The sequence below is a fragment of the Triticum urartu genome, chromosome 5A, assembly GCF_056163025.1.
Source record: "Triticum urartu cultivar PI428250 chromosome 5A, HENAU_Tu73, whole genome shotgun sequence".
Lineage (NCBI taxonomy): Eukaryota > Viridiplantae > Streptophyta > Magnoliopsida > Poales > Poaceae > Triticum > Triticum urartu.
The window spans coordinates 680,408,483-680,426,081 of record NC_141877.1 but is presented as its reverse complement, the minus strand read 5'-3'; the positions used below and the strand labels follow the sequence as shown (position 1 = coordinate 680,426,081).

The following is a 17,599-nucleotide window of genomic DNA, read 5'->3' as shown; positions in this document are numbered from 1 at the left end:
CTATGCATGTTCATCTTAATTTTTAACGACTAACTAAATAAATATACCTGACTTGGTTGAGTACCATAATAGAAATATGGTTGTTGCGGTTGCAAGCCGAGTAACTGCTGAAAAGAAGTAGCATTTGCCTGCGATAGTTGAGGCAGGCCATGATGCAATGCTTGCGAATTATAATTCTTTGGCTGTGGTACTGGTGTTATAATCTGAGGAAGTTGATGCAAATTGTAGTTCTCTGCCTGTGGTTGCGGAGGCATAGAGCGCGGCAATACTTGCAAATTGTAGTTCGTAGCTTGTGGTTGTGGAGGCATAGCACGCGGCAAGACTTGCAAATTGTAGTCTGTAGCTTGTGGGTTTGGAGGCATAGCGTGCGGCAATACCTGTGAATTGTAGTTCGCAGCATGTGGTAGTGGAGGCATAGCGCGCGATGATACTTGCAAACTGTAGCTCGTAGCTTGTGGGTTTGGAGGCATAGCGTGCGGCAATACTTGCGAATTGTAGGTCGCAGCATGTGGTAGTGGAGGCATAGCATGCGAAGATTCTTGCAAACTGTAGTTCGTAGCATGTGGTACTAGAGGCATGGCACTCTGCAATACTTGCAAGTTGGAGTAATGATTTGACATGGTGAAGCTAGGATTTGCTTCAGTTGAGGCAGAAGCACAATCATCATTCCTATTCTTGCATGTTGTTGCTTAACCTATTTGGAAAAGAAATTGTTCGATCTATTTAAATAACATGAGCAAATATTTATGTACCCATTTTTTGTGCTATACCATACCTTTCTTCCATGTATTCTTATTGTTTAGTTCCAAACCAGATTTAATCCTCTTACTGATATTTCCTTTTTCTTTTCTCTTTATTCCATGTGCTTGGACAACGTTCTCATTGTTGCATTCAACTGGTTGTTTCTCTGCTTGCTTCTCAGCTTGTTCATGATTTGATGGGATATCTTTCGACTGGTTGTTTCCATGTAAAATCTGGTCCACCTTTTCCATTTGTTCAATTGACATACTTTGCAGTAGTGCATATGCCTCTTTGTTTGCTGCTGCTTTTCTCAAAATGTTATTGTAAGTGCGACATAGTGATCCATACTGCCTAGCTAGCACAACTCTAGCATCTTCATCATCAGCGCACTTTTGAATTGCATGTGATGACCCTGATTTTGCTTGCCTTGTCCATCTTTTCAAGATATATTCTGGTGCCAACTCCTTAATATTGTTGTGGTCCAACACCTTCAATGCATGACGACACAATACCCCAACAAATTCAAACTTTTTGCATGAGCATGAAACTTTTGATCCATCATAATCAAATTTCACTATATGACTATTTTGGCTAGTTGAATGGGTAACCTTGAACTCAGAAATAGAGGCACTATGACCACCTTCATACACACAATATCCCATTACCATGTCAAATTCTCCTTTAAATATCTCAAACATAGCAGATGTATATACTTTGGAAGTTTGAATCAACATCTGCACATGTGGCACTTTTGGTGATGTTTGACTCGCATAGAAATCACTTTCCACTTCAGCATACCTTCTATCATCCACAGCCCTCTCATAGTGCTTGAAGAAATCTAATAAATCAAGCGAACATGCAAGTATCGCTTCAATAATGCATTCATACTCTCGCTTCTTTGTGTAGATTTCATATCCGCACAAAAGGTTTGTTGACGTAAACCAAAGCCCACTTCTCCTTGTTCTAGAATAATCTATGTAGCCAGTCATTGTCTTCCAAATTATATTTCACTAGAATATCATTCCAACCTGCTAAGAATTCATTAACTTCTTCAAAATCATAAACACACTTGCCAAAATCTTTCTTAAATGTCTTTGAACCTTGGAAAACATGACTCAAATGTTTTGCAGCATTCTGATACATGTGCCACACACATAGACGATGTATTGAATTAGTAAAAACCTTGTCAATGGCACTAATAATGGCAGAACATTGGTCGGTCAATATTGTTTTTGGTTCCTTTCCTGACATGGCCCTTTTGAATGTTTCAAATAACCATTCAAACGTATCGGCTGTTTCATCATACAATAATGCAGCTCCAAAAACCACTGTTTGTTTATGATGGTTGACACCAACAAAAGGGGCAAATGGTCTGCCATAACTATTTATCTTAAAGGTTGTGTCAAAGCATACCACATCACAACAGTAGTGATAATCTAATGTTGATCTTGCATCTTCCAAAAATATGTTAGTCATCATATCCTCTTCATCTACTTGTATTGCATAGAAAATGAAGGATTTTCCATTTGCTTCTCCTGTAGATATTGAAGAATGGCACCTATATCTCCTTCTTGGATTGATTGCATACGCTTTGATTGGAGATAATTTTTATAATCTTTGTGACCGAAGCAAAGACTTTGTTGCCCTCCTTCTTGCCTACTCATCACTTCATGACCAGATTTTGGTCTAATACCTGAATCATTCAAAATGTCAATCTGGGCCTTCTGAGCTTCTGTAATACTTCTTTGGGATCGCAGTAGATGGGCTTTGCTTGGAGTTACCAGTTCATGATTATGGGCATCCTCAAAGCTGCTTACAACATATTTTTCTGTTAGCACTTATTTTAATGGTCATCTCTGCCAGACACCCAACTCTTGTATCTGCTCGCTTCCGCTGGCATTGTTCCTTGCTCTTGTCCTTGAAACCTGCCTTTGGGCATACAAATTTCTTTGTTCGAATAACATTCGTTGAGGATTTATCATGCCAAAATTTCCTGGCACTGAAACCTGCATGTCCTGCATATGCATTATAAAACTCATATACTATATCTTCATTCTCAAATTCCATTCCTATCTCTGGCTTTAACCTTTTGCTGTAATAATCATCTGTGTTTCGACTTGCCTCTCCCACATTTGTGGTCTCCTGATCTACACAACATAAAAAATATCATATACTAATTAGTTCATGGGCGAAACATTTTTGTAAAAAAAACCACACGATGTTCAGTCCTGTTGTAGTGAAACCTGAACAACACTTGAAGATTCAACAACATATTTTGCCAAATATCGCACTGTATTAATAGGAGCATTGCCAAAAAATTGACTTTTTTCTTAGATGCAATATTCTCTATCATTACAATTGGCAAAAAGACACAAACAGGCCAATGGAAGATGAAGTACGAGGAGCTAAGTCTCAAGGATTAATCTGCATGTCATAGATTAAGCTCTTAGTTTGTTTCTGTTTAATCTTGTCTCCTTCATATGATGAGAGTGTTGATAATTTGCATATTCAAGGCATACAACAACAAACCTATGGATGATTTAGTCGCAGGAGCTCCTTCCATGCCGAAGAACACCGTAGATGCTGGTCCACATGAGAGGGCAATTCTCTATCGATCCTGATCTATTCTCGTGTGATCCACAATGGAGTAGATAGATAGGAGAAAGGGTGTTGGAGATTTTGGCGGCAGTCTGTTGATACGCGGGAGAAAGAAAGACAGTTTTGCTAATTTTCTGTAATTAGAGATATACGATCTTGTGGGGGCGGAGCCAGGATTTAGGCATAGGGGGGGGCAGACGACGATGAAGCCAGAAAATATTTTGTGCCTCACATACTACCCAATAATTCTATATTCAAGTATCATTCAAATTTAACTTTGCCTAGACACACAAAAATTTTTTGCAGCTAGAGGGTGTCTAGCGATAGCTAATTGGTCAATAGCTTCAGATATGTGCCAACAAGACGAAGTTGGTAATCAAACTATTCTAAAATATGACATGAAGTGTCATGCTATAAACCATTTTCATATTAAAATTTAACATACACAAACAAGAATTATCATGTATTACCATATGGTTGGCTTTTAGTTTCCATTTATATAGGTTTGAATGGCAAATCATCGCTGGTTGTATTAGGATATTTTATTGTTTAATTTGCAAAAAATGATCAATGTTGCCATATACCTATAGAATCAACTCCAGCCCCTCCTCATTGACGGGTCCGAGATGTCGAACGATTGCAAGTGCCTATACCCTAGCGCAGCGACCCATCACAAATAATCACAGCCAATATAAGTAAATTCTGATGTAGAAGTTCAACATGATACAAGATGAGAATAGAGAGATTAATAGACAATGTGATCTGTTATCCTTAGGCCTTAGCTAGTTTTTGACTGCAGCCTAAAGAATTGGTGAGTGAAGCAGCTTGTGTCGTCGTATGAATCAGTTCTTTTTTTAGAGCATCTCCAACAGACGCCCAATATTAGCGCCGCCCGCCCAAAAATTCACAAGTTATGCGCGCGGAGTTGAAAATAGCATTCCAACAAAGGCTGCATAATAGAGCATGCTGTAAAAAGTGTTCAGCACGCTGGACGAAACTGGATCGCAAGCCGTATATTTGGCGCGTGAGCTCGAGCACGCTAAACTTCCCACTCACGCTGAAAAAGTGCCGGGGCGGGGCCACAGCGAGGCGAGCAGGGGAGGGCGTGGGCGCGGCCACGACGGCGGCAGGGCAGGGAGGAGCGCGACCACGGCAGGGCGGCGCGGCCACGCCGAGGCGAGCAGAGGAGGGGCGCGGGTGCGGCCACGACGGCGGGGCGCGGGCGCGGCCACGGCGAGGCGAGCAGGGGCGGGGTGCGGGCGCGGCCACGGCGAGGCGAGCAGGGGCGGGGCGCGGGCTCGGCCACGACAGCGGGGCGCGGGCGCGGCCACGGCGAGGCGAGCAGGGGGCGGGGCGCGGGCGCGGCCACGGCGAGGCGAGCAGGGGCGGGGCGCGGGCGCGGCCACGGCGAGGCGAGCAGGGGCGGGGCGCGGGCGCTGCCACGCCGAGGCGAGCAGGGGCGGGGCGCGGCCACGCCGAGGTGAGCAAGGGCAGGGCGCGGGCGCGCCCACGACGGCGGGGCGCGTGCGCGGCCTCGGCGAGGCAAGCAGGGGTGGGGAGCGGGCGCGTCCACGCCGAGGCGAGCAGGAGTGGGGCGGGGCGCGGCCACGCCGAGGCGAGCAGGGGCAGGGCGCGGGCGCGGCCACGACGGCGAGCAGGCCACGGGCGGCGGCGCGTGGCCATGACCTTGGCGGCGAGCATGCCACGGGTGGCGAGCTGGATACGGTCGCGTGTGGTTAATTTTGAGCGTCCGCTGAAAATGTAGCTTGGCTGTATATTTTTAGGCATTTGCTGGACATGTTCGGCCATTCAAAACGCTAAAACGCTGTTTTGGCATTGTAAAAAAAATTTAGAACGTGCCTTTGTTGGGCGTCTGTTGAAGATGCTCTTAGGAAAGACTTACGATAAGAAGGCGGCAAAGGCATACTAGTACGGCAGTGGCGCATCCTTATCTAGGCACGCGCTAATCATGGAGATTTAGCGGAGGCCGGCCAATCGTCCAATCTGCCTTTCTTTAGCAATGTCCAGCCTGCCTTGGAATGGACTTAGAAAATGCCTAATTAGTGGGCCTGTACGTGGGCCTTTTTTTTTCCTTTCTCAAGAATTCGGGAGGGCCACATACGTGTTCTACGTTGCAAATCATGTCACTAACAGACCGCTGACTACAATGTTCGCTCGATCGTTGGGGGGGGGCAGGCCCCTGCTCGCCTCCTTGGCTCCGCCACTGGCCTGGTTGTTTGAGTGATGGGTCCACCAGGCCACGTGTTGGCCGCTGGTTGACCCTGCACGATAGTGCGTGCAGGGATCCCAGCTGCTGGAGAGCCCGACCCGGTAGGTATATAAACCCAACAGAGTCTTCTTACTTTTGGGCTAGCCGTTTCGTTTCCGTTTCATTCATTCAGTTTGAGAAACCGCTTCCCCCACGCCCCCTCTCATAACATCTCAACTTCTCAACTGCCTGCCTACGCTACGTCGCGGCGCCTCCCGGGTTTCTCCTCCCTCCCCGACCCTCCCGGCCCCGATCGAGATGAGATCAATCCCCAATCTCCATCCTCCCCGGAACCCTAGCTAGCTAGCTACCTGTTGCTCGCTCTCCTCCCTCCCTCCCTCGTCGTCTCCCCTCCCCTCCTCCGCGATCGTCCGGGGAAGATGGACGCGCTCGGCCCCGACACCCACCACCTCTTCCTGCAGCTCCTCTCCGGCCACGACAACGCCAACAAACCTCAGCCGCCCTTCTTCCACCCGACTCCGACTCCAACACCTCCGCACGCGCCGGCCTCTAGCTACGTCGCCGCCGCCCACGGCCCGCTGGACGAATTCCTCTACGGCTTGGTGCCGGGCGCGGGGGAGGGCACGCTGGCGCCGGGGGAGGGCTCGCCGATGCTTGACCACAGCGCGTTCCTGGACCTGGAGAACGACCAGTTCGTGGACTGCTTGGAGGACCCGCTGGCGCTGATGAGGATGAGCGGCGACGAGTTGAGCGCCTTCTTGAGCGACGAGGCGGGCGTCAACTCGCTGCGCATGCCGCCGGATTTCCTGGTCAGATCGCTGGCGGCGTACCAAACGGCCATGGCCGACTCGCCGCCCGTGCCCCCCGCGGGCGTGCCGAGCCAGTCGTCCTCCGGTTCGCCGGGTCTGGGCTGCGCCCAGGCGAGGGCTACTCACGACTCTCCGGCGGGCGACGTGGAGGAGCCGCTCACGGGGATGAGCGCGCTCATGAGCGACGAGGCGGGCGTCAACTCGCTGTCCATGCCGCCGGAGTACCCGATTAGATCGCTGCTGGTGTACCAACCGGCCATGTCCGACTCGCCGCCCGTGCACCCCGCGGGAGGACACAGCCAGTCGCCCTCCGGTTCGCCGGGTCTGGGCTGCGCCCAGGCCAGAGCCACTGACTCTCCGGAGAGCGGCGCTTATCAGCCGGTGCTGGACTACCCGCAGGCGCCACAAGACGCATCCCTCGACGTGCCGCAGCAGGAGCCGGACAGCGAGACGGCGGAGGTGGCCCGGATGGCTCACGTGGTGGCGCGGTGCGGCGACAAGCCGTCCACGGCGTGGTCCGTGGAGGAGGACCAGCTGCTGTTCCGAGGCCTTTCCCGGTACGTACGCGTTGCTGTCGCCATGGCTAAAAGCCTTCTCGATCTATTAGCAGAGCAGAGCCTCTGTTTTGAGTGACACCAAGACTTTACTGACTCTGCTGTCGAATCCGCCATGAATTCCCCCCCTCCCAAGGTTTGCCGGCCAAGACAGTGTCATCAAGTGCCTCAACATTGCATCTGGGCTCGTGGAGAAGACCGCGCTTGATGTCGCGTATCGGATCCGGTGGCTGTCAGACTTGGAGGTATTTGGGCACTTGCTATGGCTAGAGAATGTTTCATCTGGTTAAATGTATACTGTACATCGCAAGAATACCGATAGGCCTAAATGTTCATCCGGTTAGATGAACTCCTGTGTGCCATGCCTTGATCAAGTTTTTGTCCTTGTGGCAGAAGAAGGAAGCTGCTAAGGAAGCACAGCTGGGGCAAGAAAAATCTGCACTAGGAAATGTTACCAAGGTAATTGCATTGCAAGACACTAGAAAAATCCTTCTGAATGTCTTGTTTACAGAACTCTAGCTTAGCAGATTGGTCTGAAACATTTTAAGAAAAAAAAACTCATGTGCTTCCGAATGTCATGTTTACAGAACTCTAGCTTAGCAGATTGGTCTGAAACATTTTAAGAACAAGAAGGCTAGTAAATGAGCTCCAATCGAACATACGATGATGTTCACAGGTTCAGTCTTGTTTGACTGAACTTGAACAATTAGTATCAGTATCGCAGGAGAGGTGTAAATTGAAACATAGTATTCTATTATGTATGACCATTCATGAAGGTAGACTGACAAATATTTGTGACATACTACAATATTTGCTCACTAATGCTAAGAGACGCCGACATGTTAATGTCCCAACCTTCCTGATTTCCGCCTGACTGAATATATATATATTGGCATTATGGCAATATTGGAAGGAATGAAAATTGTTCTGATATGAGCCAGTCTTTACAAATTGAGTGTTGTATTTTGATGTTTAATTAACATTAATGTCACCGTGTTCCGCAATCTCTGTTATTACTGGACAGGGAAAGGGAACCAAGGTTGCTAACAAGAAAAACAACAAACATCCCCTGTGCAAAGGTAGATTTGGCTTTCCATACCATGATCTATACATTCTTTATTTTCTCATATTATTCTGTCAAGAAATACTTCCTTTCATTTACCACATATCACTTCTTTTGAGGCTTCAGTTATCACGATTTTCTTCACACAAGTATTTTTGCATATATTTTTATTTTGCATTATAAACCACTTAACTCTTTAGTTACCGAAAATAATGTGTCAACTATGTGTAGCTATTTTTTTTTTTTTGTTTGTGTCTGATGTACAGACTTTAGTAATTCTGTTACTCCGTAAATGTTGCTTTGACCAGCGTTTCTCTAGTCCTGGTGCCTTTGAACAAACTATGCCTGATTAACCTTTTTTTATGCCATAGAGACTCTAGACTCCAGGAGTGCTAAAGATATTATTCGGGATAACAACAGGCTTATGGATAAAATAGAAGAAATCTTGAGAACAGGAGAGGTCTGCTTTTCACATCCCTGTGTTTATACCATGATTTTGTCTGAAACTAATTTGCTGGGTCTTTTTCGTGGACATTTGCATTTGCAGTAGTTAAGTGATTTCTTGCATAATGTCCATCCAATAAGATTACACAGTCATTGCAATTTATCTTTGCTAGCACTTTGTGTGATGTTTCTGGTATAAATAATTGGGTAAGAATTCCATGAAGTAGCATACATGTGGAATTGTCTATTTTTGAGAGGTGTTGAGGCTTGATGCTGATGTGCTTATTTCATCATGGTTTATTATTCTCCTTGTATATATTGACCTGGCTTTTTTTTTCTTTTGTCACAGGTGAATAACTGTCTAGACTACTTTTACTATGTGAAGATGAACATGGATGCTATGCAGAACAAGTAAATCATCAAACATTTGAATGTGTACGCTCCATTTAGCGAAAACTCTGAAACTGAAAGCGACATGATTTGCCTGTGTAGAGTAAAAGACTTGGCCACTGTCATGGAAGGACTCGCGGTAGGCGATGAAGAATGGGAGGACGTCTTGAAGGATCGCGACGCACCGGTAACTCCACGCACTTTACTGCCCTGCTTGATCTGCATTTATCTCTGACTGTGATTTTTCATCCGATCTTACTCTTACATATGCCTTGTTTCCTCTGCATGGACAAAACAATTCAGCAGGCTGGAGAGAATGCTGCCACACCGGCGCCATGAGCGTCGCTTTGAAATGGCTCTTCCGAAGTGCTGCTCGCCGTCATTTTCTCGCCATCGCTATAACATTGTGTGCCAGTGTACATATACATGCCCTGTACAGACATTAATTCCCATTTCTCTTTACAGCGACATTAGTTAGGTGGTTAATTAAGCATGGATAAGGCTCATCCATGCTTCCGTTTTTGCTTCCACACTGTGAAACTCCTTTTGAACTACTATTTCTTTTGGACATTTGTATATCATTTGGACATCTGGGATGCTGCTGCTACCGGGTTATGCTTGTAAATAGATTGAGTAATTCTCTTTGGACACTATATTTGGAATTGTTGATTGAGTATTAGCCAGGTCAGCTTCAAAATTTTGTTGCTGTCTTTAAAAAAATCTTCGCAGTTTCAACAAATTTTCGGAATTTCAACATTGTTCATGCTTTCAAAAAAAACTGGAGTTTCAAAAGTTCAAAATTTCAAAAACTGTTCAGAATTTTAATTTTTGTTCTCATTTTTTAAAATGTGTTCCAATTTATCAAAGATTATTCGTCTTTTGATAAATAATTGCATTTTCAAACAATTGTTGACAGTTTTGGGAAACGTTTGATTCAAAATAGATTCAGTTTTTTTAATGAATTTTCAAACAATTTCGTTTTTCCCTGTTACTTTTTCTTTTCATTTTTCTGTTTTAAAAAATCACAAATGTCAAATAATGTTCAACATATTAACGGCATGTTCGGAGTCCCTCCGTTCCACCAGGCCACTCCAGGAGCTGACGGAGTTCTAGTTAAAAGCTGCGGAGCCAGCCAAAAGGTACTCCGCAGATTCTTCAATTCTACGGAGTGGGTGGACTGCCGAACAGCTCCTAAAAATGTTCATTTTTTAAAAAATATGTTCAAAAATTCCAAATTTTGGTAATGTTTTCAAAAATTGTTTGTGTTTTCGAAAAAAGATTGGAATTTGAATTTTTTTCATGGTTTCAAAAAATGTTTGAAAATTCCAAATTTTGGTTCATGTGTTAAAAAATTGTTCGCATTTAAAAAAATGTTCATCATTTCTAAATATGTTCATGTTTGAAAAAAACTTAATAGTTTAAAATTTTAGTGCTGTTTTAAAAAAATTACTCGCAATTTCAAAAAAGTTAGAATTTCAAATTTGTTCATGCTTTCAGAAAATGGTGTTTTAAAATTGTTCGGAATTACAATTTTCTCCTCATTTTTCAACATGTGTTCCTGTTTTTCATAGATCGTTCATGTGTTGACAAAATTGCATTTTCAAACAATTGTTCAAGGTTTGGAAAAAAGTTTGCATTTCAAAGAAGATTCAATTTAAAAAAAGTGTTTGAAAATTCAAAAAACATTCAAATTAGTTGCTATTCATTAGGCACAAAAACTTTTTGGATCAAGTGGCAGGCTCATGCACTTGAGATTGGATGTCTCGTGTTCGATCACCGCCAGGTTCACAATTTTTGGGGAATTTCCACTGTTTCGCTACGAATACGTCCACTGTTTTTGCTACAAATACGGTTCGCTGCTGGGGCGGCCCGCCGTGTTCATTGGGCGTCAAATCTCTCTAATCTAGGCTTTTAGATCTGTGATGGCGGCTCGTTCGACTCCAAGCACTACTTTAGCTTATGCTACTCTTCTTCATGAGAGATGAGTATAATCAAACAGTACAATTTTTCTCACTTCATATTTTGTGTACACATGCATCAATTTATCTATGTACTTTTTTTGTGGGTGAATTTATCTAAGTACTTGCAAGCCTATCTTCTACAAATCGGAATATAAAATGTTATTCTCTTGTATAAAAACATAAATGCAAAAGCAAAGGATCACAGACATAAGTTTGGACGACGGACCAGTCTCTTTCTTTCTGCTTTGAACGGAAGCCCTTTTTTCGGAATATCCCTTCTGGCGAAGGGAAAGTGAAACTTCCTTTAGCCTTTTTGTTGCCCACTTTGGTCACTCCAAGGAGAATAAGTGGGCCCTTCTTCTTTTGTCTGACTGATGAAGGTCGAAACTGAAGATCGAATCAAGCGGAATTTGCCGGGACATCCTACTTTTGAGTTACAACATAGTTCAGGTTGACAATTGCTCGTCGTGGTTCGATAAAAGGTATTAATGCTCACCGTTTTGTAATAATTTGTTCAAAAAGGTTTGGTAGTATCCATTCTTAAAGTTGAAAAACCAGTGGAATTTTACAAGCAAACCGGTGGTTCACAAATTGGAGGAATCTATAATCAATAATATCTAAATAGTTTATCCCCACTATATTATTTATGTTAACATGCAAGCTATCCACATCACCAATGAAGCCACATCAACATTTTTTACTGGCTTACAGGTGGGACCTAACACAGTACAAAAGTGCCACATTAGCGTTCAGTTACCTGAAGGAGGACCCACCACAGCCTGACTACGCAACCGCGCCATGCCGTTTCCCGAAAGGCCCATCGCTGGGGCCCCTTTTCCACCAGAAGCCCCGCTAGCTGCTTGATTCCTTCTCCAATCTCCACGGAGTGTTTTTTCTCCAAACGATTCCGGCGGCCTTCTTACCCCGCCGAAGGATTCCCCATGGCAGGCTAGCTGCCGTTTCCTCCCATCTTGAGTAAATTGCTGAAAACAATCACATTTATGGTAAGGATACTGCAAAACCATTATTTTTGTCAAAAATTTCAAAAAACCACCACTTCCTCGGCAAGTGAGTAACAAAAACCACTAAACGTGCTGTGAGCCGCGACTAACTGAGAATCTGACTTATCGGGCCCACCTGTCCTAGCCACATGGCAAAGGGCAAACGGCAAAGCGGAAACGGCCGTTAGGATCCCGCTAGTTAAGCCCAGCGCACCGGCCCTGGTGCTTTCATCCCCCTCCCTCTCTTCTCTGTTGCGCGCGCAACCATGGCAGCTACTCCCTCCGGCGATGTCGAGGGTGCAGACGACGGCGGTTCCAGATCCAGACGGAGTCGCGGGCGGGACCTTCTTGGGGTCGACTATGAGTCCTCCTCCTCATAGGACAGCCCGCTATCGCCGTGGCGCGGGCAGAGGGCGGGTGCAGCGGCTGCGGGGCCGGCGGCGGCGGCGGTATTTAAAGCTTGCTTCAATTGGACTGGCCACTCTTGGTCAATCCAGTCCACAAAGTTGCACTTGGGTACATCCTATGAATATATGAACAAAGGAAATATAATTAAACCAATTTATAAAAACATTAGTGATAAAAATAAAAAACAACAATCCATTAATTATCCATGTTTCTAGTACTGCATTGCCTACTCCTGGATATCAAATATAGAGCTAAAATGTTTTAAAAACAGAATGGCCACAACCTATAAGAAATTAGAAACTGCCTAATCTCAGACTTAATGTACAAAAGTACTCCACTGCCTACTGCTATTGTATCAAGATTTATTGCTAGAGATATATACTTTACTGCCTAATTTCAGACTTATTGTATCAGTCAACTCAGCACTTCAGTGGATTCACATATTTCAGATCAATTCTATCAGTAATGAATTCACATGTTTCACAAAATCACTTCAACACTTCAAGAAGTAATTGAACTGGTCAGAAAATCACCTTTTTTCCACACCCCAGGAACCTCCTGCCACTGTCAGTCCATTCAAAGGCAACAAACTTCTCACAGGGCGCACGATGCTCACAACATGCAGGATGATTCAAAGCAATGCCGCTCCATTCCGTGCACTCCATTTTGGCAGGTACCTAGGCAGAGGGAAAATGAAGTCAATTGCTATCGGGAAGAAATTCCCCTTTCTCCCTAACCCTAACCCTAGATGCACAAGAGCAGAATCTTACCCGGCTCACATCGTCAGAGGAAGAGTCGGAACAGTCGGAAGGCTCAGACCAAGAAACCATGTCTCCCCTCCCGTCAGCGGTGCGAAGCTGCTCGCGACGGCGCCGGCGGCGGCGGCGGGAGGTGCGACGCGAGAAAGGAAGGAGCAGAACAGAGAAGAGAGCGGTTGGGGAGGAATGCCCTAACGTGTGCGCGCTGGGCTTAACTAGCGGGGTCCTAACGGCCGTTTCCGCTTTGCCGTTTGCCCTTTGCCACGTGGCTCCGACAGGTGGGCCCGATAAGTCAGATTCTCAGTTAGTCGCGGCTCACAGCACGTTTAGTGGTTTTTGTTACTCACTTGCCGAGGAAGTGGTGGTTTTTTTAAATTTTTGACAAAAGTGGTGGTTTTGCAGTATCCTTGCCACAAATGTGGTTGTTTTCAGCAATTTACTCTCCCATCTTCTACTGGAAGCCTCCCTCTTCACCTTCTTCAATTTCCATTAAATCCCACTACATGGAAGCCTCTCTCTCTTCACCTTCTCCTGCAATAGAAACAATATCCATTAAATATCACTACTCCCGGCCCTGCAATGAAAACTGGTGGATTTACTCCTCTTCCATGGACGAGTAACCAACGAGATACTTCTCACTTATAAGATGTGCAACTTCCTGTCGCCTCTACGAAATATTGTCAATGCCCTCGCTCGGGAGTCGCCGGGGTTTCGCGGGATAATCAGCGACGGCCATCGCTGGCTTGTGCGTGTTAGCCGGGACACATCTGCTTCCCTGACACCGCATCCACTCTCAGTACCAGGTTCTTTGCGCAACCTCCTCTCCTCACAGTCTTGCTTGGTAGTGATATCCCTGTCTTGGAAAGGACATGTTTTGGCCGATGGAAAGGTCATGTCTTGGCCGATGCAAAGGTAATGATAAGGCGTCGCTACTGTACTCCAACACCCTGCTCTGAAAATTTCCATGTCCTGAACTCCTGATATGGCACCACATGTGTCAGTTAGTTGATTTTTCTTATATGTTTCTACTACCAAGTACTGTACCACTAATCTTCCTGCTGCGTCTCTGGATTTGAAGTTCTGAAGAGCGGGCTTTATTTACTTAGGTATGACTGCTTCAATTTTTTCTACTTAGGTATGCCGGCCGATATGGATGTAAAGCTTTGCTTGCAAACTAAACATGGACTAAAGTTCTGTAATATTCATACAGAATAGATCAGTGTCGCCTATACTTGAAAATTATGCTTAACACACCATTCCTTCAGTTGTAGTAGCGAGCAGCAAAGTAAGTGTGCACTCTATTTAGCTCCAATTGGCGAGCAGCAAAATTACAGTGCCAAATATATTGGTAGTATCAATCATTAGTTTTACTTCTTTCAGTTTTTTTTGTTTATATTTTTTCCCATTTAGGATCAGCTATATGTTGACAATGAATTTCGTCTTGGTGAGCATCTGTAGATATTAGGGTTTGCCCTGCAGCATTGCAAACTACCTCACTTTCATTTTATATATTTTATTTTCAGGCCATTGTGTTACAACTGATGGTGCTAGAGACCCAAACGGTAAATGTTTAACTTTTTGCATGGGTTTTCTTATCAAAATTTAATCAGTACAATTTCCAGGGGTTTGAGGTTAGCTTGCTTCTTCAGTAAGTGATATTGCTAAGAGTCTTTGGACTAATACACAGTTACATATCGTCCTTGAATTAACCTGCATGGCACTTAAGATAGAGATATGTACCATAATCCAGCCCCCACTTTATGGTGTCACTTCATGTTGTAACCTGAAAGTGCACATATTTTAATACTTCATGTTGTATTTACTTTGGACCATGTAGATTATGTATGTCCTTATCAAACCATTTTGTTGATCACTCTTTGTCTTGCACCTTGCAGATTATGTATTTATTTTGAACCTGGCACCTTGCAAATTTGTCTGAAGTTTGTCATTTTAATATTGTGTGACTATTGGCTATTATGTATGGTCCAAGTTTTGATAGTGGGTTGTGCTGTTCGGCAGCCCAAGTTCCCATGGACAAATCTATCATTTTAATGATTAAAATTATTTTCTTCTTTGGTATATGGAAGTTACTTAGAAAATCTGCGACAAAGTCCTGCAGCAACGTGCGGGGCATCATCTAGTTTTACTCTATTTAAACACCTTAGCTAGATGTCAGTCGACTGACTTCTGGTTTTGGGTCAGTCGATTTTGACACTACTAGGAAAAGGGCCAGTAATGGCGCACCAATTTTGCCTACTAATGGCGCATCACTGGTGCGCCATTAATATCACGCCACTAGAATTTTTTTCTAATGGCGCACCATTGGTTTTGCCCACGGTGCGCCACTAGTGTCTGCTATACTAATGGCGCACCACACGGTAATGTGCCATTAGTAACAATTTTTTTAATTTTTTTTCTTAATCTCAGGTCACTATTTCACCTATGAGATATCCAACACATATATATACAACAAGCATCCATATAACAATCATAGCCAACACACAAGTTCCATCATATATACATACATAGCCAACACACAAGTTCCATCATATATACATACATAGGCAACACATAGTTCCATCGTTACATATTACAAAAGTTTCACATTGTTCATCCAACACCGTTATCCATCAATTCACAAAAGTTTCACATTGATACAAAATAAAAACACAAATGGAAAAAAAGCACTCCATCCATGCAAGCTTCCGTGAATTAAATCAAATCTGCAAAATGATAAACAAGAAGTTAGAAGAAGAAAAAGAAGAAGACTAGAAGAATACTAGAAGAAGAAGAACACTAGAAGAAGAATAAGAAGAATTTTGGAAAAGAAATAAGAAGAAGACTATAAGCTTATTATGTAAACTTGATCATTTTGTGCTAACATAAGTTGTTTTGGAGCTAACCTATAGAAAACTAAGCATATAAGCTCTAAGTTAGTATATTAGAGCCAACTTAGGTAAAATGAAGCTAACCTATGTCATTTTGGAAAAGAAGAAGAATAAGAAAAATACTATAAGCTTATTATGTAAACTTGATCATTTTGTGCTAACATAAGTTATTTTGGAGCTAACCTATAGGAAACTAAGCATATAAGCTCCAAGTTAGCATATTAGAGCCAACTTAGGTAAAATGAAGCTAACCTATAGGAAACTAAGCATATTAGAGATAACATAGGTAACTAAGTATATATATATATATATATATATATATATATATATATATATATATATATATATATATCATTTTGGAGATCTGACATACCTGACAAAGTTCAGTTCTCATGCATTGTTCTTCTCCTTCTCCTTCCTCAGCCTGATGCGCCAAGAGCGGCGAGGCGGTGGAGGCGGTGGAGGCAGTGGGATGTAGTCTTCTACCTCAATTGGCGTGGTCATGTCGCCCAGCTGTGGGATCGCCGGCGCCACCACCGGTGCGTGGTCATTGTCAGGCACCACCACCATCGCGAGGCCACCTTCAGGCACGACCATCGCTAGGTCATTCTCAGCCACCTTCATCTCTTGCCCATGGTCAGCCACCACCATATCTTGCCCTTGCTCAGCCACCACCATCTCTTGCCCTTGGTCAGCCACCACCAGCGCTAGGTCATCCTCAGCCTGATGCCCATCGTCATCCTGCAGCTCCTCATCCCCACTCTGCTCCTCTTCTCCCGCACTCCAGTCCGGATCATCCTTCTTGTTGTCTATGCTGCTGCCAGAATCGCTGCTGCTTTCGCTACAGCCAGAATCGCTGCTGCTTTCGCTACAGCCATGGTCGCTGCTGCTTTGGCTGTAGCCATTGTCGCTGCTGCTGCTCCCATTACCTGTCCAAATGCAACAATGACCGTTAACAATCGATGTGAGACAAAGCCAAATGTAGAGGAATAAGAAGAGGCAGAACGTACCGGCATCATAATCTTCAGCGTAGCGCATGCGACACATAGTCGCGTTGAACACCTTCATGATGAGCATGGTGGCGTCGTCGTCGTACCTGAAGAGAAGGAAGTACCCCAGCCGCATGTCGTAGGCACGGTAGAACTTCTCCCACCCACGAGACAAGTACATGTGGCCCTCCTTGATCACCAACTCCACATCCCACAGCCTGCGAAACCCGCTGCCGGCCTGTCGCACCTTCACATTATTTGGCGGATCTTCACCCATCAGCATGTTCTTAAAACTGTCAGGTAGCCTCTGCAGTTTGGGACAATGAGTGATGTAGGCAAACAACAAATATCATAATGAGATGGGTGAAGCTAGGGGAGATCTCTCATTTTATATACCTGTGTCATGGATGATACTGAAGTCCCAAGTATGATAGTGAAGAACTCGGAAGCATCCAACTCGTACCGCGGTGTCGCAGAGCGGCGGTGGCTGCTTCCCGCCATCTCTGATAAGTAGCAGAAGAGACCAATTAGTACCCTTACAACCGAACAAGGCAAGGCAAGGTATTAAGACAGATGTGAACACATGAGATAAAATCTAGAGACGTGAACACAGAAGATAATAAGAACTACTCGTCATCATCACCAATATTGTGACCAGTGTGATCTTCATCATCACTACCATATTGCATCATAGTTTCATCGTGGTCATCCTCCAATAATTCAATATGTTGTTTGACAAGTTTTGCTGCTACAACAGGACAAATT

General features: G+C 44.4%; 2 protein-coding genes and 1 pseudogene across 2 annotated transcripts; 1 reads left to right on the top strand and 2 right to left on the bottom strand.

The window, feature by feature from the left end:
- Window positions 1-764: 764 nt before the first annotated feature.
- LOC147974100 (protein FAR1-RELATED SEQUENCE 5-like) lies at window positions 765-5,127 on the bottom strand (annotated as a pseudogene).
- An 861-nt stretch (window positions 5,128-5,988) lies between these two features.
- LOC147974099 (uncharacterized) lies at window positions 5,989-9,449 on the top strand. Its single transcript, XM_087525176.1, has 8 exons — window positions 5,989-6,935; window positions 7,069-7,177; window positions 7,326-7,391; window positions 7,957-8,011; window positions 8,367-8,455; window positions 8,789-8,850; window positions 8,932-9,016; window positions 9,133-9,449. Exons 1-8 carry the CDS (start codon window positions 5,989-5,991, stop codon window positions 9,166-9,168), a joined length of 1,449 nt encoding a protein of 482 aa, XP_087381302.1. The 3' UTR covers window positions 9,169-9,449.
- Window positions 9,450-12,149: 2,700 nt separating this feature from the next.
- Window positions 12,150-17,335, bottom strand: LOC147974098 (uncharacterized). Its single transcript, XM_087524910.1, has 5 exons — window positions 17,231-17,335; window positions 16,691-17,141; window positions 16,413-16,531; window positions 12,733-12,876; window positions 12,150-12,314 (listed from the first exon to the last, which is right to left on the bottom strand). Exons 1-5 carry the CDS (start codon window positions 17,333-17,335, stop codon window positions 12,150-12,152), a joined length of 984 nt encoding a protein of 327 aa, XP_087381036.1.
- Between the last annotated feature and the right edge of the window lie 264 nt (window positions 17,336-17,599).

Bases quoted from the DNA above. Each gene is read 5' to 3' on its own strand.
- LOC147974099 (XM_087525176.1), top strand. From the start codon at position 5,989: ATGGACGCGCTCGGCCCCGACACCCACCACCTCTTCCTGCAGCTCCTC. The intron at 8,456-8,788 runs GTCTGCTTTTCA...CTTTTGTCACAG, and splicing joins AAATCTTGAGAACAGGAGAG to GTGAATAACTGTCTAGACTA. The intron at 9,017-9,132 runs GTAACTCCACGC...AAAACAATTCAG, and splicing joins TGAAGGATCGCGACGCACCG to CAGGCTGGAGAGAATGCTGC.
- LOC147974098 (XM_087524910.1), bottom strand. From the start codon at position 17,335: ATGGCGGGAAGCAGCCACCGCCGCTCTGCGACACCGCGGTACGAGTTG. The intron at 17,142-17,230 runs GTATATAAAATG...CCCAAACTGCAG, and splicing joins CAGTATCATCCATGACACAG to AGGCTACCTGACAGTTTTAA. The intron at 12,315-12,732 runs GTGATTTTCTGA...ATATATTCATAG, and splicing joins TCCTGGGGTGTGGAAAAAAG to GATGTACCCAAGTGCAACTT.